The 22,034-nt window shown below is 39.4% G+C and overlaps 3 protein-coding genes across 7 annotated transcripts in view; 2 read left to right on the top strand and 1 right to left on the bottom strand.

Annotated features, from left to right (window-relative positions):
• DIP2 (disco-interacting protein 2) overlaps nucleotides 1-10,856 on the bottom strand; it is a 66,794-nt gene extending 55,938 nt beyond the window's left edge. For all 5 annotated transcript variants that reach the window (XM_043431339.1, XM_043431337.1, XM_043431340.1 and 2 more), the window contains exon 1: nucleotides 10,654-10,856. In XM_043431339.1, coding sequence (XP_043287274.1) covers nucleotides 10,654-10,738 — 85 coding nt within the window. In that variant the 5' untranslated portion in view covers nucleotides 10,739-10,856. The remainder of the gene's footprint in view (nucleotides 1-10,653) is intronic.
• On the top strand, nucleotides 841-21,432 carry LOC122417644 (gustatory receptor 68a-like). The gene is made up of 8 exons (XM_043431361.1): nucleotides 841-1,162; nucleotides 16,559-16,630; nucleotides 16,713-16,802; nucleotides 16,869-16,959; nucleotides 19,886-20,258; nucleotides 20,461-20,532; nucleotides 20,616-20,705; nucleotides 20,776-21,432. Exons 5-8 carry the CDS (start codon nucleotides 19,974-19,976, stop codon nucleotides 20,962-20,964), a joined length of 636 nt encoding a protein of 211 aa, XP_043287296.1. The 5' UTR covers nucleotides 841-1,162; nucleotides 16,559-16,630; nucleotides 16,713-16,802; nucleotides 16,869-16,959; nucleotides 19,886-19,973; the 3' UTR covers nucleotides 20,965-21,432.
• LOC122416775 (uncharacterized) lies at nucleotides 13,899-14,948 on the top strand. Its single transcript, XM_043429822.1, has one exon. It carries the CDS (start codon nucleotides 13,899-13,901, stop codon nucleotides 14,946-14,948), a length of 1,050 nt encoding a protein of 349 aa, XP_043285757.1.
• Nucleotides 21,433-22,034: the final 602 nt, after the last annotated feature.

Raw genomic sequence — 22,034 nt, forward strand, 5'->3', positions numbered from 1 at the left:
GATCGCGGTGCAAATGAACATCGAAAGAATGCGGAAACTCCGAGCCTCGTTTATTACCATCTCGAATCACATCCTTTATGTAGAAGACTGTGAACAACATCGAGTTACTTAATGTCGAGCCATTTCTATTTAAAGTAACTTCATAAATAATTCAACGAGTTATTCTCAATTTTTTAACTTGAATATAAAAAAAATTAACTTGGATGGAGTATGCTCGTTTTTTTTCGAACGGAGGTAATTTCTTTGCATTGAACAAACTTCCTGAATTACGTGAATTTATTCTGGATTCAATGATATTCAAAGACTTGGAAAACAATTTTCTGTAAAAAGAAAATGGAATAAAATTCAAAACCATCCTAGAGAAAGTAATTTTTACTTTAGATCCGAAAAATATGATGACAGCGTTGATTTATTATGTTTCCGCTTTTTTTTTTTTTTTTAATGTAAATAAAAATAAACGATGTCATCTCTCCAATGTGTCGCTTAATCCTGGAAAGATAATCGTTTTTTTCTAAAAAATCCTAACTCGAGAGGCGTGAGATAAAAAATCTAAAAAATCGTTTGGATATTGCTTTCGTTGGGTAATATTTTATATGAAAGAAATTCAGGAACGAAAAATATGATCGGAGTCACGACTGAGCGGAGTGATGTGGAGTGCCTCACACGTCGTGAGCAAATTTGTGATCGTACGATTAATAATAAAACAAAAATTAGCCAAGCCGATTGCATAAGACTCAGACGCAGACGACTCTCGATTAACTACAGTCGATATTGTATAAAAAGATCATATTTCAATGTGAACAAATCAGACTCGGGTGATCCAATGGATAGTAAACCAGTTTTCACGTTAAAACTTGAACCCTCTTCAGGTTCCCTGTTAACGATTTTTCGCCACTTGGCTCCGAAATGTCGGGCATCAGCACGTTATATTTTGACGTTTCCACAAATTCAACGAATAATTCAAATATTCAGATGGACTAATAATTTCGGTGAATCATCCATTTGAGAACAGCTGGCTCGGTCATTTGAGTTCCAAGTGCGACGATCCCGTGAGTTTAATTAAAAGTTCGACGACGCAGAGCCCGAGTATGTAAAAGGTTGATAGTGAGATAGTTCAGTTGGATAAACGAAATGACTTGGGTCTGCTGGGCGCAGTTGAAGAGTGAGTAAATACGAGTTTGGTCTGTCGAAAAGCATTGTGTCGGTCGCCTAAGGCCGGCAATATCTGATTGAGGCGAGCGCGGAGTGAAAGAGAATAGAGCAGAGTTTTATCGGCGCTGCACTGATGTAGGATCGAGCGGTCCTTCAGGCGCATTCCGTCACGCTGATTACAACAACAGAATGTTGCTATACAGTCGGAGATTTGCTGTGTCGAACTTTCGCACTAACACGCAAAGCAATCCGGATACAAAAGTCCGGAGGAAGCGTATGTTTGTAACTCGGATATGTAACTCCGTTGAATTAATGCAGACGCACATACACACACAAACACACACGCACACACAGACATCTTCATTCGGATGAATCGTTCTCACGCAGGCCTGCTTGAATTATACGCCTGTCGACGCTAATAATTGAATGTGCGCTTGTAATTTCAAAACGCCCGCGGCTTTCACGGCAAATTTTCTATCCCCCTTTTCCTCTCGCTCTTCGTACGATCGTCCTCGCTGTCGTCGTCGTCCTACGTCGCTGCTTTCGAATAATCGCTTTCCCGATTAAGCTCCTTGATCGCTCTCACTATATCGCGACGGTGGAAAAATCGATGTTTCACCTCTCGCACGACACACGCCGGGAACCTGGCCGAAGAAAGGGGTTCAGGGGACGAGAGGCTTAACCACGAGTATCCGCGCTCTCGCGGTTCGTCGCTCTGGAAATTTCTTTCCCTAAACTCTTGCTTCATCGCGTATATGTTGGTGCAGATAGCCGCGACTTCGGTTAATTAAAACAGGCAGACCGAGCCCAACTGGGCCAAGCTGTGTGGTAACCAGCATTTCGCTACTTCCGCTTTCCGGAATTCCACGTAATAAAAATCAAATCATCGGCCAACTCGTGCGTATGCTCAGCATTTTAAGAGTGAGCAATCGAGACTGTGGCCTTTCAGTACAGGAGTTTCGCTGATGAACTAATCATGAGTAATCGAATCGTGGAGGAGCTTCGGAATCAAAACAACTTCATTTACTTTCATTTAGTCTCTGACGCTTAATGAATATTTCATTTATCTCGATCTTAAATTACTAGTTTTCCGTCCTCAACTCAATCGTTGCTACGAAGAGTCTTCGGGACTCACAACCAGGCAACTCTTGAAATAAAAAAAAACAAAACAAATCTTGAAGTACGATCCCTTTGTAGGCCTGTTAAGGGGCCGTGGGGGAAATTTAACGCCCCGCCTCCGTTATAGCGGCCGTCGAATTTGCGACTAGCTATCCGCTACGTGGAGAAATCACGTCATGCGAAGTTGCAGTAAATAACTGTAATTAAAATTCACAAAGTTACAAAATGATGTTTACAATTGGATAATATTACATTACTTTTGGCATTACACCTGAACGAGGGAATGTCTCGTTCCCACGACGCTGAAGTTTGCAACGTTGGAGTCCAACGAAATGAACGAAAAAAGTATTTGTAATTCACCAATTTTTTATTTCACGAAATATTGGTGCAGGTTGAAAAACTACGAATTGAAAATTCGGCAGTGAACGAAATTGGAGAATTGAATTACTGGAGCGTTTTTTTAGATCATTTCGTTGGACTCCAACGTTGCAAACTTCGGTGTTATTCGCTCCCTCTGCATTGCGTCTCTACTTCTCATCGTCTCCTTTAGTCGTTGTACACAGAACAGATCCGTGACGTACACGATTGGGAGTTTGATAAGGTGTCAAACTTACATATCGTATAATAATACAAATCGATTTGGAGTTAGAAATTTTCTCGGGGTTATAAGCGACAGTTGGGCCCAAACCTCGAAAATGCTTCAGAGTGGGGCAAGTTCTCCGTTTCAAAAACGGGGAAAAGGCTTGAGGAGGGTGGATCGCGATGATACAACGTTGCCATGCTAAACCATGTTAAAAATATGAAGAATTTCATAAAATTTGTGGTAAATGTATTCTTTAAAAATATATAAGACAATATACATTCTTTTAGATTTTTCCACCACATAGCTCTCGAGTGATTAAACACTAAAATTCACGTGTATAAGCACAGAGTTTACATATATAGGGTAAAAAAAAATTTTATGCATTTTATGAAATTTTAGTTTTGGGAAAGTCCGCTCTGCCCCGGAATTCAACTTTATGGTGCAAAACGGACACAGTGTCCGTTTGAAAGTCCGGACAGAACGGACTTTCCCGAAATTGAAATTTCATAAAACGCATAAAATTTTTTTTTCGGTTCCAAATCATGTCCTGACCATAAATTATGATAAATTGTTGAATTCCACGGTAACATCCCCAAAAAATTCAAATTTCAGAGCAAAATAAATCCCAAACTACTTTCTCACTATCTATTCGCTTTTTAGACTTATTTTTATAAAGCACAATAGTAATCGAAGTACGACTAAGGAAAAAAGGTGTTTTATTCATTTTTTACAAAAATCGCACTCATAGCTGACGTCTTCATCTTCAATACTTGTACACAAGGTGTGTGCCCATTTTTTGCATGTTACACAGTAAATCCAATCTTCGGAGGACGACGAATATAACCCTTCGCAAAAAATGCAAGAAACGTCTTCAAAAGATGAGGACTTGGCTATCTTGGTGAGCTTTTTTTTCTGTCTGCTAAACTGCTACATTTCGAAAAATTTCGGAATTTTTTTTTGAAGGAATTCAGGAAACTAGGACCAATGGTGGGACTCCGATATAGGGCGATAGACCCAAAGTTGATTTTTTGCATTCCTCAAAAACATGACAGAAATGGGATATAAGATTTGACTCATTTTTTTTCATTTACATCCAAGGAATGGAGCCTGAGTGGTCCCATTTCTTTTCCCATATTACCGAGTTGCCATTCTATTCGGGAACAGTCACTTGGAATGACTGTATTTTGAAAAATGTCGGTTTTTCGATTTTTATGCCTCTGAGGGGCTGTGTCCGTTTTGCCCCGACATTTTTTTTTTACGAAATTCGGGAGACAAGGACTCGGCATCAATTTTGGGACGCAAAAATAGTTGAAAGACCATATGCTCATCAATGAAATTTGCTTAAATCCTTAAGTATCCATTTTGCCCTATACTACCCTACAGTTATGATTCTCGTACGTAAGAACTTCGACTTAACGCTCAATTATGCGATAACCACGTGGTAAAAAAATTTGAAAAAAATTGTATTTGTATACTTGATGCTAAAGAATGTTATCACCAAATTTAATCAAATTTTGATTATTTTGATTTCGTGATCCACCCTCCTTAAAATGAACAGGCTTATAAGAGGATTCGACGCAAAATTCCATTCAAATGCTTCGTTTTACTCTGCTTCACTCCGGTCCGTTCCGGTGGGATTGAGAGTGAATTTGACCTGGGAGCCATTCGAGAGTTTTGTTCGAGGGTCCAGCTGACCCGAGGATCTTCTGCAATCAACTGTGCTGCGATGGCGAATATTATGATGATTTACGAGAATGGTTTGTTGACAAAGTGCTGCTAAATCGATAATCACAAACTTGAATTCGAGTGGCTGAGCTCAGGGGATCCAGCCACCTTTGAAACTGATTTCAAGCCCATTTAAACGTCCACAAGTGATTGAGAATACTTTAAAAAGAATTTGATGAATGCGAAAGTATCTCGAAGGAAGTTTTCCATCTCATTTATTCGAATGTCAAACGGATTGATAGTTCGCAGTGAAAATAAATATGTAACCAAAACAACTTAATATTTTTGTACAGAGATACATTCTATCAGCAGCAGCATGACCTAGCACTTCTTCTGCTTATCGTGGCAAAGATTGGTCGGGGGAATAATCGATCGATCAATCATTTTTATCTGTTTTCCTTGCGTCACGTAAAGAAAGCTGTTTCGTCGTGCGAGGTTTACCTTGCCAGATTTTCGATCGTTTCGTGTCACACAATCGCGGAGTGTCAAGACGAAATAACTCGGAGGGGTGTGGGACAAGACGTGACGTAATGGCAGATAAAATTCTCTCGATCGGTGCGATGCGAAGAAATGTCTTCTAACGATAAATCACAATCGGATAAAACCGAGTGTGAAATGATCGTCCGTGCTGGTTTAACGAGCTCTTTAATTGTTGAACTTGAAGCCGAGTCTCACGATCGCAAATTCATAACGACACCGAGTACATAAATCGCTCAAATGAATAGCCAGTAACATTTATTTCCCTCTCTTCAAATCGGTCCTCATCGATCGATCGACTAACTCGATCAGCAAAGCTTTTTCTCCCGGTAGCCTGTGACTCCCGATAAAACTTGCCGAGGCTTAAGCTTTTGATGTTTCTATTAGTGGAACGCATGCACCCAGTTCTCCCTCATGCTTCGTCTTCGTCATTGCGTAACTGCGGGTGCCCGGGCGCGGGCGATTCACGCATCAAAACTTCACGCGTGAGTAACGAAGACAAATGTTTCGAGCGGGCGATGCTTCAAGGAAGTTGAGGCCTGCACCTTTCAAAAGTTAGGCCAGTTTACAGTTTGACAATGTTGCATACACTTTAAAGAAGAGTTGGGGAAAAGAAGACGAAAAACTGGTGAAAGCTCAGTCGAAAACACGGACGGTGACGATCCTAGCCTCAAAAAACTGCACGGAAAACAGATTATTATTAATATAATCTCAGCAAATCTCCTAATAAGTCTGAAAAAAATTGACGTTATTCGGCAAGCCTTGCTCATGTTGTCCAAAAAATTTCATATTTTTAGCATCATTTTTAACGGAGATATCACTTAAGGAGGGTGGCTACACTCGTCAAAATGATAAGAAATTGATCAAATTTGGTGATAATGTTTTCTTCAACATCAAGTGCGAAGACACCATTTTTTTCAAAATTTTCTTCTGCTTAGTTATCGAGTAATTACGCATTAAAGCAGATTTCTTATGCCCGGAATGTATACCTATATATATGGAAACGCTATGCTTATACATGTGAACTTTAGTGATCAATTACTCGATAACTGTACAGAAGAAAAATCTTAAAAAATTTGTATTGTCAAATTTGGCCCTAAAGAATATGTTCACCAAATTTTGTTAAATTCTTATAATTTTGAAATTTTTAATGTATTTAACATGGTTTAGCATGGCAACATTGTATCGTCGGTAGCCACCCTCCTTAATGTGTTTTGACTTCCATAAGGTTATACATGTTATTTGGCCCAAATTGTTATTGATTTTCCTCAGCAACGACGCTCCTAAACTGTCTGAAAATTCAACTGATTTTTTTTGACACTTCACTTTATAAGATGCAATCGGTTTAAAAGCGATGACATCATTTTCATTCCAATGCCTCAATTTCCTTAAGATTCGACGATGTAATACATTGTCTGTTTTAGTCTCCAACGCCTCGGATACTAAAGCTGATGTTCCTCGTGCTGTGTGACCCACGAGTGGCTCTGCTGATGGATCTTAACGCGCACTCATATCCAGGCCACCGAGTGCGGACCCCCCTGCGACTGTCCCATCGCCGTGCTGCTTTCGATCCGAGTTCCAAAACGCTCCAAATCAAAGGGACATCGAAAAATCTGGGTCTCGTAACTCTCGATGCCAGGAATGGCCCACTGGTCATCGCTCGCTGTCAGTTTCTTCGCAGCATAACGAGTGAAAAGGCTCCAAGATTCTCCCAGTTTCTTCCTCGTCTGACAGCTCTCTATGGCCTCACTTATGCAGCATTGTCATAGTCCATTTCCATTGAAAGAGCTCTCCGAGCACGAACATTAGTCCGAACTAGAGGCAGCTCACCGTCGAGTGTAATTTACGCAATTACTTCACGTGCAAATAAAGAGGCCTCCCGGACGAGAGATAAAACGTGCTCGAGGATTGGTCATCGTGGCTTCAAAGTAACGCCATTTGCATGAGAACGAGTGAACAACGAATATTATTCTTATTATCGCACACGCATGTGCGCATGGACGCGTGTGTTTAACGCACATGTCCGTGGTAGCCGCGGAGCACGTAAAAAGAGCGAATTCGCGTGCACAATGCCGACGATGGGGCCCAGAGTTCAAGCGTTTCCACAGCACACTTGCGTATATAGAAAAGTCCAACAAGGGTTGTAACATACGGACGGATGTGGTGACCGTGGATTCCACGGTTTTGTGACTCGCGGTACAATACCGAGGACTGCGCGTTGTACGCGTCCTGGACGACTTCACGGAACAAAAAAGTGCGCGGTGGGGCTAGACGAGCTCCGGGGAAACATTACACTGAAGTTTGCAGCGTTGGAGTCCAACCAAATGATCTCAAAAGGCCTTAAATAATTCCGGTAGTTCTCCAATTTCGTTCGAATTCGCAATTCGTAGTTTTTCAAGCTGCACCGATGCTTCGTGAAATAGAAAATGGTGAATTACAAATGTTTTTTTTTGTTGGACGTTGCAAACTTCAGTGTCCTGGGGAAACGTCATATTCGTGTGAGAATCTCGAGGGAAGAAATTGGGAAGCTTCTCGAAAATCGACGAATCTGCGTTTTCGAAAAACTACTTGTCTCTAACGTTTTCGTTAATGCTTCATGAAGGCGTGGTTTATCATACAGCAGCTGAAAGAAGAGAGAGAGAAAGAGAAAGAGAGAAGAAACCGGTTGATCTCTCTTCTCCTCTCCTTCCCCGGCTCTCTCCCGCTCCCACGATCTCGGCTATAACTATAGACCTCGGAGTGTCTCCCAAATATATATGAATGCAAATATACGAGGACATTCTTGCTTTTCAGGAGACTCGCCTGGCAATCGGAGGAAGAAAATTTCTCCGGGTTTTATAAGGATTCTCGCGGTTGTCACGGTTTTCGGTACCGCTCGCCAGAGCCCCTTCGTCCGCTAATAATTCTCCAATGAATTGCTGCCCTTTGACCCTTTTTCTAAACGGCACAACGACGCTGAAGTTTTTAACGTTTTTGAGTGCAACGGAATGAACGAAAAAAACATTTGTAATTGACCAATTTTCAAGTTCACCAAGTATCGGTGCAGGTTGAAAATCTACGAATTGCAAATTCGGCAGGGAACGAAGTTGAAGAATTCCTGAATTTATTGGAGGCTTTTTCAGATCATTTCGTTGGACTCGAACGTTGCAAACTTCAACGTCATACGGCACAGCGACTCCTGACCAAACGAAGGCCATTGATCTCCGTCTGGAAATGATTCCACCCTGCCCAGTCGTCGTTTTTAATAAGCCAGGTTTCAATTCGAACGAAACGAGGGCTTCGCCGACCTGGCTCACTGCGACACGAAGCTCTACCTGCGGGATCAACTATTTTACGTGATGCATTTCCGTCGGTATTTGCAAGATGGGAACTGGCCAGTCGCGGAGGGGTGGTGTTCAATATGTCGAATAACTGAATTGTAGAACGGTCGATATTTCGAAATATTAAAAGTTGTGATATCAGTTTGGAGAAAAATAAGTAATTCGAAATTCTTATTCCCGATCGACTATTCAGCAGATTGCGTGTTTAATCAAAAATTCCTTCTTTGAATTCATATTTACCCGAAAATATATATTTCAATAGTTTTCATTTCGAATGCAATTTTAACAGGCCATCCGAATGTCAAAAGTTCATATTTTCGAATTCAAAATGGAGAGTAATTGTTTTACAGACAGACCAGAATACAGAGTAGCAAAAAATCGAAAGTGAATTTTTCGAGCCTATAAAACTTGGATATGCAGAAATAGCGATAGCTCGAAAAGGCGAAAGTCAAAATGGCGATGTTTAAAATTGGAGATCATCGGTCTGAGTAAGTGAGTGAGTGAGACGCGTGTATTTGGAGCTCCGCTGCATTTCTTTATTTTGATCGATCGACTTTCTAACGTTTCGCTATTTTGACCGTTCGACTTTTTGGTGTTTCAGTATTTCAACCTGAGTAATATTTGGTCTTTCGTTATTATATTTTCAAAATTGTGAATTTTCACAGTATCGCTGACCGTAGTAATTTATGAATCGAAAGAGTGATAGTTGAATTTTCGAAAAATCGATATTTTAATCATCGTCCTATGGGCGATTGTTACATTCTATTTTCCATGTAAACGTTCTTCGAACCCTGCAGTTTCTGCTTTATTTATTTTCGGCATTCAAATCTCTAGTCGAATCTGTCCGTCTCCATATTATCATTCGAAGTTTATAAATTCGAGATTTTAGCTGTTCGAAATTTTAGTCATTCCAACATTTGATCCCCACCCTCGCGGGGGTAACACACCGACCCTCCCCTCTCTCTGTCTTCGTCCGTTGCCGCGGGCCTTCTTCTAGCACCTGTAACAGGATACTTGAAAAAAAGAAAGGGGCGCAGTGCTCGTTACCTGGGACAAAGCTCTCTTTGTGCCTGTTTTTTGTCATCTTTTCACAATCAATCAGCAGCAGCCTGCTCATCCGCGTTTCGTGGGGAAAATGAATTGAGAAAAATGTTGGCTCTCTGCGTCGAATTTAGCTGCTTTTCACAATCTTTCTCGTTTAATATCCTTCCGATGAAATGATTCGCAATGTGCGTCGGAAGGCTCGCGTCTCCGGTCAGGATTTATCGGCGTCGTATAAAACAAGCAACTAACGTCAGACGGGAATGTACGTTCGAGAAACAGGTGTGCCGAGGCGAGATTTTCACGAATGTACGAACGAAAAATCGTTACAGAGGTGTGAGTAACGTATGAGCATCTCTCACTTCCTGTCTGAACCTTACTTCGTGGGATTTTTTCGCTTCTAAAGATCTTAGAAAGCCACCTTTCGAGATAAAAATATACTTATTATTCACCACCTTTCGCGAGCCGCGTTATTAATAGCGATTAACGACAAGCGAAGATCGTCGATTAATCGGTTTTATTGAAACGGGGGTGGAAAGGATTCGCTGGGTTTAATCGTTGGCGAAGAATCAAAGAAGCGTTACAAAGGGGAAAAATAAACAAAAATTCGACGTCAGAGGAGAGAATTTCAACGTGTCAGATCCTTATTTTCTCTTATGCTCAAACGATTAATCATCGCGTCCACATGGTTTTAACATTCGCATCAAAGTCTCGAGTTATTCCCGCAAATTTGGACGGGAAGACGAGAAAGTTTGTGAAAATGACAGATCGATTGGCGATGAAATGATTTGAGGTGAAAAAAGTGAGAACGAAGTGGTCCTATGAGCTGAAAGACTCGCAGACGGAAGTGTGTTCAGAGGCGCGGCCAAGCAACTCGCACTCCAGGATGTCTGGAGAAAATTGTTTCGTTACTCTCATTTTTGATCACCGGAATAACCCTCGTCGAAAGATTGACAGGAAAAGGAAGAGGAAAAATGTGCTATTTCGTTTGGCGCAGTGGAAACGAAGAGCGTGGCTCGATGGGAAAAGTATAATGGAAAAATGGCAACAGTAAGAAATTATCGATTATCAGACGGGGGATTCGTGGTACAGGGTGAGTCAGAGAAGGGTTACCGTTGTGTGTAGGCCTTATAGACCGAGGCTATACAAGGGGGGGTTGCGAGCAAAGCGGACTGTGTGAATGAAAGATGAGGTTTTTTTCTTCGCTTATTCTGTCTGAATAAAAATGGTACTTACCCTCGGAAAGCTCGAGCTCGAGCTCGGCAAGCTTTTCACGCACATCTTCCGGTAATTTACTGATGTCGATGTTGAATTCGGCCATTGCTAGGCCATCCGGGCTTCACGAAAATCACAAAATTTCCAGCCGAACATTCCACTACCCGTCACCACTGTTCGGCCATCTTGCCTATCACTGGTGTCGCTCGCGGACGACTGGTGGCGCATACGAACGTCCGCGCGCCCGAACGACTCAACCAGTGGGACAGACGGAGACGGAATAACCAACGACGTCACTCACGAACAGGTGATTCAGACACATTCGAAATGACGCTTAAGGTAGCTGTACTCTTCCACCAGATGCGAAATTACCTTTATTTCTTTGCTGCCTAGTGGCTGGAGAGTTACCGTCATTTTACCGTTTCACCGTGTCTCGAATGTTTCGAAATAACAATCTCACTTTAATACTTCATATTTTTTGTGTCTGATATATATTTACTTTGGGATGCGCTTATAAAACTTAACTACAACATTTTATTAACGACTTTACAAATATTCTATTTATTTTGTTCCAAGTTTTTTTGACGTAAAACTATAAATTCGTTTCATAGTAAACTCGGTGCTTTATTACTAAGGTGGAAATTCAAAAACGATAACGAGTCACTTGTATATTAAAAAATTAGGACCAAACGCCAAGTACCTATAAAGTGGAGGTTAAATTTCCAGTCGATTAACGAAACTTTACCAGACTCTCTTTTACCCAGCGAGCTGTTCGTAGGGAAAATTACTAACTAATGGTAACAAGATGCAATGAAATTTTTCCGTTTTACGTACTCCAGCCTGTCACGTTTCCACGTGTCAAGTTCTTCATACCACAATGTTCTCTCGAAGCCTGTCATTCGTCGTTTTATAATCTCTTATTTTTATGCGACTTTTCCTCTCTATTGATGATGGGGGTGATGTTGGGAAAAAGGAAAGATCTCGGTCGCGCGCTGTTGACATATGGGAGAGCTACGAGTTTGACAACTATTCCCCCTAGATTTGAAAATTCGTTATTCGAGGCTGAGAACGAGGGAACTTTTCTTTTTCGATTTTCTTTTCAGTTAACCTTGAAAATACCGTATTTATCATAAATTTTTCAAGTTTCAAAGCAAATGTGTTTGTGTCACGTTCGTGCTAAAGAGCCTGCATTATCTCTGCCTGTTTTACCGATCAACTTTCATTCCAGGATGGGCCATTATAGTTCAGGTAATTGCCACGATGATCTGGCTCCGTTGGATATGGTTATCCAGTCGTTTGGATATTGGTTTGAATTTATGCAACACGGTGTTGTTTTGTTGCAAGTTGCAAGTTTTGGATTGGGCGGGGATAAATACGTTATGTTGGAATGACTAAAATTTCGAACACATTCGATTAGTAACCTCGGAAATAAGAATTTCGAAATTTTCTCAAATCTGATATCACAACTTTAAAAATATCGACCGTTCTACTATTTGATATTTGACATTTGAACACTACCCGAACTAACTATGCCAACGGTCAACATTTGCGATATTTATAAGCTGTAGTCTGACATGAAAAATGATCGAAAACACAACGATAAATACATCGTTTTCTTGCCCCTTACTTTTTTCTCTTCGCACATTTAGAGCTATTTAAAATTCAAGTTACTAAATAGTGGAAAATTGAAAAAAATACTATGCTGCTAGCGATTCGTTCCTGAATTTTTTCAACGTGCTTAAAAAAATTCTTACTAAACAAAACGAATCCGTTTTCTCCGTGATTCCGGTTCCCTAGAGTGCTCATCAGTGCTATCGAAATCCAGATGTCAACTATTCGATTTTTAATTATCTTCTGATAGATAGCTTCACTGTTTCAGTACCGATACACTGAGAGACTTTTATACGAATATTTCGGATGAATACATAGAAAAATTTGCTATGTTTTATAGCAGTGCTGTTCTATATCGTCATTTTATTACATTTCACCAAAGTGCGTAGTAATTTTGATGCCGAAAGCAGGTGTCTCAAATTTTACTATGTACGACAGGCAAAATTTAGGTCTGCGACATTCTTACATCGAACGATGTATCGATATCCGAATGTCACTCGTGTCTTTGGCGAAATGTTAAAAATTGGTAAATTGGACTGGACAAATTGCTTGAAATTTTACTATGCGCCGCTGGTTAATTTTCATGTTTATACTCGCAACGCCTCGTATAATTGGTGGCCGCATGAATTTTGCTATGTTATTCAGCAAAATTCAGTGCGGTAAAAGGGAAAATACGAAACTAAGCAATTATTCGTATAGCACAGAGAAACGACTGCTACGTTATCTCCTGAATTTTCATCAAATCATTTCATTATTTACTGTTTTTCATAAAAATTCGCTCGGTGTTGATTTTTGATATATTACAGCGCGTTATTTACTATGAACTGTGGTAATGGTTCCCCAAACTTTTGCATTATTTGACACACTCTGTAGCGATTATTATTATAACATCGATGTGGTCCGACGTCACTATAAAAACAGTAATTTTTGCTATAAAAGTCTCTCCGTGTAGGTGGACTTCTCCCATGAATCGTTCAATTTCTATTTTTTTCGTACTCAAAGACATGAGCCTTTTCAAGCGTAGTCACCATCCGCGGTCATACGTAGAAGGAGGTTTCCAGGCTGCACAAATTTGGATCTATGCCACCGCTAGTTGGCTCTTGAGTGCACTTGAAAGAACGAGTCAAAATTGCTCCGTTTAACGGGAACAAGAAGGACCTTTCTGCAAGCGGATTTGCGTATGCACAGTTGCGCTAATTATATTTTATGTTTTGCTTATTAATCTAACATCCGGAGAATGTCAGATGCGAATAAAGCGTCATCGGAGATGGCACGAATGCAAGCTAGTAGTCCCGCTTATCGAGGATCTCCATTGCGTTTTTCATTAAGCCAGTCGAAATGGAACTAACCAGCGAATATTCCAACTTCGATAATCGCGTGAGCGTGTCGACTCGCACGAAACGCAAAAAACTACGATACTATGCCTAGTCGAATGAAATATTAATGTGGTTATCCTATTCCGTTGTCCATCGACGGTCAAGCTCTTCGAGATGGGGCGGGCTGATTGAGCTCGTTTGGACTCTTCCATGCTCGACTGCAATGCTATTTTCCATAATCCGAGAGTTTACTTACAACTTTTTCGACGTAATGTAATAGTAATGAGTGTCCCGTGCGAAATAATAGAGCAGCGAGGAAGAAAGAAGTTGAAATTCATGATGGGAAGGGGCGCATGGGAAGGATCGAATCCCAGGGACGATATCAATCACAAGTACTGGGACATCAAAGTCATTCTCTTCTTTTTCAAACTGATAGGCCTCGCTCCGTTGGAAATCCTGAGGAGTGATTACGCAAAAAAAGTCAGTGATAAGCAGACGTCCCAGATTCCAGTGCGCTTGAAGTTCGTGTGTTTTCGCAGCGGTCTCGTCTACAATGTTATTCTCACGATAATCTACTTGCCCATAAGTTTCATCTGCGTTCCGCGTCTTTATCGAACCCACTATGGATACACGACCGATTTAACAGCCAGTGCCGAGGTCGTACAAACTGTTTTCCGTATCACATTGATGAATGCACTGTGGTTATTGACATCCATCAAACGCGACCGCATGGCGAGCCTTTTAAACCGTTTGATTGAAGTGGATTCCACCATTTCTCGCGTGTCCGGCTTCCGGTGGAGGAGCGTATGTCGATTACGCGTAATCAGCGTCTTCATCGTGCTTATGATCGTTTGGATCTTCCTGACGATAAGTGACCGGCTGGCTTACAATACCACGCTGCTCGATTGCTTCAATGACATCGTGCCAAGTTTCGTTATAAATCTTTTCATATTTCAGTACGCTCTGATCGTCGAATTCACCGAAATACAATACAGAAATCTCAATTCCGCTCTTGTCAGTTTATCGACTTTTCCGATCGTCAGGACATTTCGTTCGTTCACCAATCACGGGGAAATAACCCTCACAAACCACGACTATTTTCCTAAAATAATCGACTTTAGACGCGCGCACAATACTCTTTATGAAATCGGCTCCGATATCGCGGATTTTTATTCGCTGCCGATCCTGCTCATCATACCCTTGTGCTGCCTCGAGATTATCTACAGCGCCTACAGCGGTCTTCTGCCGTTGACACGCGACCTGGGAAATGATCGTACGTTCGAGGTTACCTCCTCCGTAGCTTGGGTTCTGGTACTCATCACGCCGGTTGCCGTTCTCGCTAAAAGGGTCGATGGCATAACCAATGAGGTTTCTATAAATTCTAGTTAATTGTTTAAAACCCTCTCAGACCGAGGCCTACGTAACTTTCAAGGATAATTATTCCCTTCATGATTTTATCTCAAAATACTTTCTAGTTTCCGAATTCAACGTGATATTTTAGTTTTTTCTTGGGAAATACGAGTTTTTGAATGTGGGGGGCGCGCAGCACCAGGTACTTGGGGGAGGTAAAATTAGGAAAATTTACGAATGAATCTAGCGAATAACACCTTAAATAGATCATATTAAAACTTTATATAAAATTATTATATTAAAACTTTATATAAAATTATATAAATATTATAAAATATTATAAAATAAACATCATATTAACTTTCCTTTAAGATAACTCCTGTACTGCATGCTAGTCAAACGAGTGCTAAATTTTCAACACGGTTTTAGGCCAAGTTAAACGTACCGATTAAATGTATTGTTAGTTGATTTGTATTACAAAATATCTCATTAAGATGTAAAAATATTAAAAACGCTAGTTTTGCAAAACCATCAACTGGTAAATGCAAATTTCCATGCTGCCACATTTTCACTGGTATTTTTCAAAGAATTATCTGCGTTTTTTTACCGACTTTATTGCAACAAGTCTCATTTTGTTCGTCAATGTAGTTGTTTTTTTAACTTGATCGTTTCACTGTTGCAGCTAATTGTTCATTGAGTGAAAAAACTTTTTCATTCATAATTTCTAAAGGAATGAGTTTAAAGGAAAATTTACGTGGTGAATTCGTAGGGGATCGGTTGAGAAACAAAATGAGACTTGGTGCAATAAAATCGGTTAAAAAATGCAGATGATTCTTTGAAAAATACCTGTGAAAATGTGTCATCATGGAAATTTGCATCTATCAGTTGATAGTTTTGCAAAACTATCATGTTAAATATTTTTTCACATTAATAAAATATGCTTGAATACATATGTACTAATAATAAGTTTAATCGATACGTTGAACTTGGTCTAAAAGCGTTTTGAAAATTTAGCACTCATTTGATTAGCATGCAGTACAGAAGTTACCTTAATTAAAAGGATATAACGTTTGGAGTATGAAAAACAAATGTGTACTCATTTTTCTTTTGCGATAAGTAAAGCACGTTTTCACACAGCACCAACTCAACATGAAACGCCGAGTTCATATTGATATTTCGATGAGTTAAAGCAGTTTATCTTCTGGTTTAGGAGTATCTGTGGTGCAATCTAACCTTGCTTGGTGGAACTAGGCAGTTAGAACCCCGATCTTATTGACCGATGCAGTTTTATGGGGCCTGGAAGCGCGTGTTGCGTAGAAGCAACGTACGCTCCGAGAGAATTAAAAGTTACTAAATTTTGAAATTGTACAAGTCACGTTGCACTTCGACATTGATGATACAGTTTTTTTTGTTGAACCTGCGGTCATCGATATTTTTGATAGCACGGAGATGTGATTGGAAATTATTTTCTGTTATTGTCAATTCAAACATTGCAACTTCAAAATCAATCATTTGTGCTGAATGAAAGTGGATGATTCTAAACGGCTCTCGACTTCGTTGCGATATTTTGGTTGTTCCACTTTGGGATGGTGTGGTGTTCAGAGATTGGGAAAAAGTTTATTTCCCCTTTTGTTATCCTATGTTTATAGATGAGGAAAACATCTGATGCTATTTACAAGGTGCTTGATGGATCGAATTTGAGTCGAGAAGATCAAGCCGAGGTGCTTAGTATTTTTAAATTCAAAATAGTTTATTTTATGCAACTGATTCTGCTATTTGATCTAATCCTTGAATATATTTCAGCTCGAACGGTTTTCCATGGAGTTGTTACATCGTAGAATTTACTTCACCGCGTACGGACTGTTTCCTTTGGGCTGTTCCCTCGTGAACTCGGTGAGTCACGACGATCACAACGAATCCAAGAAAATATAAATTATGGTTTTTTTTTCATTTTTACAGATAATCAGTGCGATGATCACGTACCTTGTCATCCTCTTTCAGTTTCAAATACCAACAGCGGATTCTTAATATCTCGAGATAAAAAAAAAATGTAAGCAAAAAACTTCAGTCCCGAAGCAATACTTTTATGTTTTATCACATTGAGATTTGCCCAACTTTTGTATGCATTAAGGATATATTGCACAGGCGATACAATGTTGCCATGCTAAACCATGCTAAAAACATAAAAAAATTCAAAATGATCAGAATTTTATAAAATTTGGTGAACATATTCTTTAGTGCCAAATTTGACAATACAAATTTTTTAAGATTTTTCTTCTGTACAGTTATCGAGTAATTGATCACTAAAGTTCACGTGTATAAGCATAGCGTTTCCATATATATAGGTATACATTCCGGGCATAAGAAATCTGCTTTAATGCGTAATTACTCGATAACTAAGCAGAAGAAAATTTTGAAAAAAATAGTGTCTTCGCACTTGATGTTGAAGAACATTATCACCAAATTTGATCAATTTCTAATTATTTAGACTTTTGTACCATACATCGTTAAATAACAGTAAAGTAAAAGTGCATGCGAATAAATTGGCGAAATTTCAGATCAGGTTATCGAACATTAAATAAAGAATTGAAACTTCAAAAATCGTAAAATTTATATGGGAGCTTATGGAGATTCCGTCATCACCACTTTTCTATTTAATAATAATTCATATATTAAATCATTCAAAATTCCTGATACAGACTGTCTCGCAAATAGAAAAAAATGTAAAGAATCCATATAACGACGATAAAAATAATAAAGGGTTGTCGAATGTTTAAAAGAGATATTAACGATAGACGTTGAAAAAATAACAGAATCAGAAGCTTTTCCTAAATAACCGCGACTCCTCAGAGGTTAGGAATCAGTCCAAATTTCGAGTGCCCCAATTTCGCCACCAAAAAATACGGTCATGCGAATCGAATGCCTTAAAAATGTTATATTCTTCGTGATTACTCGGTATAAACAGGTATAAATTCTTATCGGTCACTATATGTAATCGATTATTTGTTCATAACAAGAGCCAGTAGGAAGAAAAAAAATGAAAAAAGAATTGACAATAGTCAGATTTTTTGCTCAATATGTTCACACTTGAGAGAGATACGAAAACGCCAAGATGGCGTAAAAAACCGGTGTGTTTATTATTATTAAAAAAATGAATTTTGAAAGATTTCGAAAACAGTTAGAATTGTAGTCTTTAGGCTCCGACGAAAAGTCTTCGAGCGAACGCTCTTTTGATTATTGTCTCGAATCGCTGCCATGGCTCTGTATAAATTATTTAGTATCACGGCGCCAGCTGTAATCGGTTCGTCAATTTTTTTATGACTTCTTCACGATCTGAAAACAACATTACTAGTCATATTATGTTGCCGCATGACCTTTTGTTGGAATAAAAAATTCTTTGCCACTTTTTCGACCACAAGTCTATAAAATTTCGACAAAAGAAAAATTTTTTTTTAAAAAGATCATGCGCCAACATAACATCACTAGTAATGACGTGTTCAGATTGTAAAGAAGTCACGAGAAAAAATTTACAAGCCGATTACAACTGGCACCGCGATACTAAATATTTACCAAATATATTGAATTAAGTTTGACTTCCCATCATTCTTCTCTCGTTCGGTCAAATTGATACTTGGTTGCAAATAGCGTAATAAAATAACAATCAATTTTACGGCTTTTCGTCGATAATAATGATCCTCCAAAGAGTTTGCTAAGAGCAATTCTAGAGGAAAGCAAAGCTTTTATTGCAATGGACTTGACCCAGTCAATATTGGAATTAATAATAATCGTAGGAGCATGTTCAGTCGCACGAAATGTTCAAAGTCGTAGATACTTCACCCAATCAAATATTAAATTCTACATTTTGGGGGTGTTTTTTCTTCTGTTACGCGGTTAGAAATCCAAACATGAGATTGATTTCAATCAAAATCTGCCGCATCGGACAGCCGGCCATACACGCTACGGTATACTTGACAGGTTTGCCTGTACAGTTGTGTCTGTACAGGTCAACCTGACGCCGTAGCGTGTATGGGGCACCGAAAAACATGCACACACGCTCAGGTCCATCGCATGGTCAGACCCGAAAAAATTGATTTTCGATTTTGCTCCGGTTGCCTGCTAGGTCAAAATACTTGCACATGTCTCTCGCCATACACATTCCGGTCAACCTGCGCAGGTACGTCCGTACAGGTAGACCTCTCCGGTAAACCGTAGCGTGTATGGCCGGCTTTATTGTACATTTTTCATGGAAAGGCTATTACTGGTTACTTCGAGCTAATGGTATACGAGTCTAGTATTATTCTTTCAAAAATTGCAGAGCAGAGAAGTGTGAATTAACGCGCAATGGCTAGAAGAGCATGGAAGAAATCGTATTTTCATGGGAGTTGCGGGTACAGGGACGTTAAGATGGTACTTTTTGTCTTTAGAATAATAGGGCTTGCGCCTTTTGGCAGCGTACGCTATAATCGTGCGAGAAGAATCAGTGATAATTGCCAGTCGCAAGTGTCCGTGAAATTTGTGCTTTCTCGTTTCGCTTTGACGTACAACGCTTTTCTCAACATAGTCAATATACCACTGAGTATCATTTCCATTGAAAGAGTTTTCGATACTGATTATTCATATATGACATATCTCACACTGGCCATTGAGGTGGCTCAAGCAACTTTCGGTGTAATATTCACGAACGCACTCTGGTTACTCACATCGATCAAACAAAATCACATGGTGGGTCTGCTAAACCGTTTGGTAAAAGTAAATTCCACCATTTGTCGTGTGAATAATTCATATAACATTGGCATACGTCGGTTCCACGTACTCGGCGTTTCTACTGGACTGACAATCATTTGGATCGTTCTTATTGTATGTGATGCAAAGGCCGAGATGCTTAATTGGTTCAACGACATTGTACCAACTTTCGTCATGGCTCACTTCATCTTGCAATACGCTCTGATGCTCAAATTTATCGAATTACAATACAGAAATCTGAACGGCGCTATCATCAAAACATCAAGATCTTCGACCATCGGGGACTGTCGCCCGGTCATCATCCACGATGGAATAGCCTTGATGAATGCCGAATATTGCCCAAAAATAACCGACGTTAGACGTGCATACAATATTCTCTACGTGATCGGATTGGATGTCGCAGAATTCTATTCGATGCCGATACTGTTTATTATACCTTTGAATTGCGTCCAAATTATTTACAATGCTTATTGGAGTGTGATGCCATTCACACATAACCTGGACACCGACTCTACGATTGTTATAGCCAGCTCGATATTTTGGGTTTTCGCACAAATGATTCCGATCGCTATTCTTGCAAAAAGTGTCGATAGTGTGAGTGCTGAGGTTTGTACGATAATTATTGTTTGCCAAATTTTGTAAATTATATTAACGTTCGTAATACGAGTCGCATTTCGACATTGAATGCATCCTTCGGTCTATATCGAATAAAACCACTCCATGAAAATTTCGAACATATTTAACGCGTCCGTCTAATTGTTATATTAAGGGAACATTAATTACTAGTTTTGTGTTTATGGATTCACAGATGAAGAAGATGGCCGATGGTATTTACAAAGTGCTCAATGGATGCAATTTAAGTCGAGAGGATCAGGCTGAGGTGATCAGAATTTCCTTGTATGATTATGATTCGTCATTTGTTATATGAAGTTTCGTTTCCAACTGTGTTTTTGCGAGTTTCAGCTCGAGCAGTTCTCTATAGAATTGTTACATCGTAAGATTGCGTTTAGCGCCTACGGCTTATTTCCTCTTGACGGTTCCCTAGTGTACTCGGTAAGTCATGCAATTTCAATGATATCAAAACAAAAACGTATGCACAATTCGGTTGGTTTGATTGTTTCAGATATTCAGTTCAGCGATCACCTACCTCGTGATTCTCTTGCAGTTTCAAATACCAAAATTGAAGTCGAAAGCATCCGAGAAATTGGAGCAAGCCGCCAACCAGCCACAGCTAAACCACTACTATAATGGATTGACGAATGAGAATAATCAACTTCTGGGACCTCGTTCTTTGGATTCGCATAACGCATAATTGAGTATTCGAAAATACTCAGACTTGAGGCGCTCGTCAATTTTCCCCAATCTTTTTCGAATGAAACTTGAATTTTTAAGTGTCCATAAAGAGTTGCACTTAAATAGTGTTATTGATGGAAAATATGTTCTCAATGTTTGATTTTGTATAATGAAACTTATTATCAGATCTCTAGAAGTACTTGCTACGTCCTTTATACCGGTTTGCTTTCTTCCACCAACTTCTGTTGATCTCAATATTGATCAATCGATTTTTCGATGTTTGTTTGGATCTATGTTGAATGCCTATATTGAAAGGGTTTGTCAGTTCAGTGTGAATAGTAACACGCCATCCATGTCATTCCATATTTTTTATTACTATCAATCGGATCGATACAGAGTTGCAGTTCACGATCGATATTGCTATGCATCGAGCGAAAAATGGCTTCTTCAAACAAACGCGTTAAGGGCATTACTGTGGAATAAATAAAGTGGATTTTTTAAATCGACGTTCCTGTTATAATTACTTCCACCCAACGTTAATTAAGCTAATCCAATGTGAATCAATATTCTCTTGAAAATTGTAGACGGGAGGATGACCTACCTCGTGATCTTCTTGCAGTTTCAAATATCAACAGCAAAGCTCGAGACACTTGCGCAACCGTGGTTAACGGCTGACAAGCTGGTTGAATGCTCAATGTTTGAAATCCCATTCCATGGATTCACAGAATGTACGGTTAAAACTGACATCTGAGACGCTCCTTCAAATTTCTCAATATTCTTTGGGTAAAACATTAATCTTAAAGTTTACACAAAGAGTTGTTGTGTGTTGTTCGACATGAATGGTGCAGTTAATTGAAAATATGTTCCCAATGTTCGGTTTTGTATAATGAACCTTCTTGTATGATCTCTGTAAATACTCTGCATTCCTTCGAGTGTTGTGTTCTAATTAAGGAGGGTTTGAATTGATTTTGCTGCTTGATAGAGCGATTGAAGAAAATAAGGATTTTTCTCGTAGCAAATTTGATGTTTTACAGATTTTAGAATCGATGCGATTATTACCGTTTGTTGGCTGTTGATCATTTTTATTTT

This window comes from Venturia canescens, chromosome 10 (genome assembly GCF_019457755.1).
Source record: "Venturia canescens isolate UGA chromosome 10, ASM1945775v1, whole genome shotgun sequence".
Taxonomy (NCBI): Eukaryota; Metazoa; Arthropoda; class Insecta; order Hymenoptera; family Ichneumonidae; genus Venturia; species Venturia canescens.

Coding starts and splice junctions, on each gene's coding strand:
- LOC122417644 (XM_043431361.1), top strand. CDS start 19,974: ATGAATGCCGAATATTGCCCAAAAATAACCGACGTTAGACGTGCATAC. Junction 20,259..20,460: donor TCGATAGTGTGAGTGCTGAG/GTTTGTACGATA, acceptor ATGGATTCACAG/ATGAAGAAGATGGCCGATGG. Junction 20,706..20,775: donor ACGGTTCCCTAGTGTACTCG/GTAAGTCATGCA, acceptor TGATTGTTTCAG/ATATTCAGTTCAGCGATCAC.
- LOC122416775 (XM_043429822.1), top strand. CDS start 13,899: ATGGGAAGGGGCGCATGGGAAGGATCGAATCCCAGGGACGATATCAAT.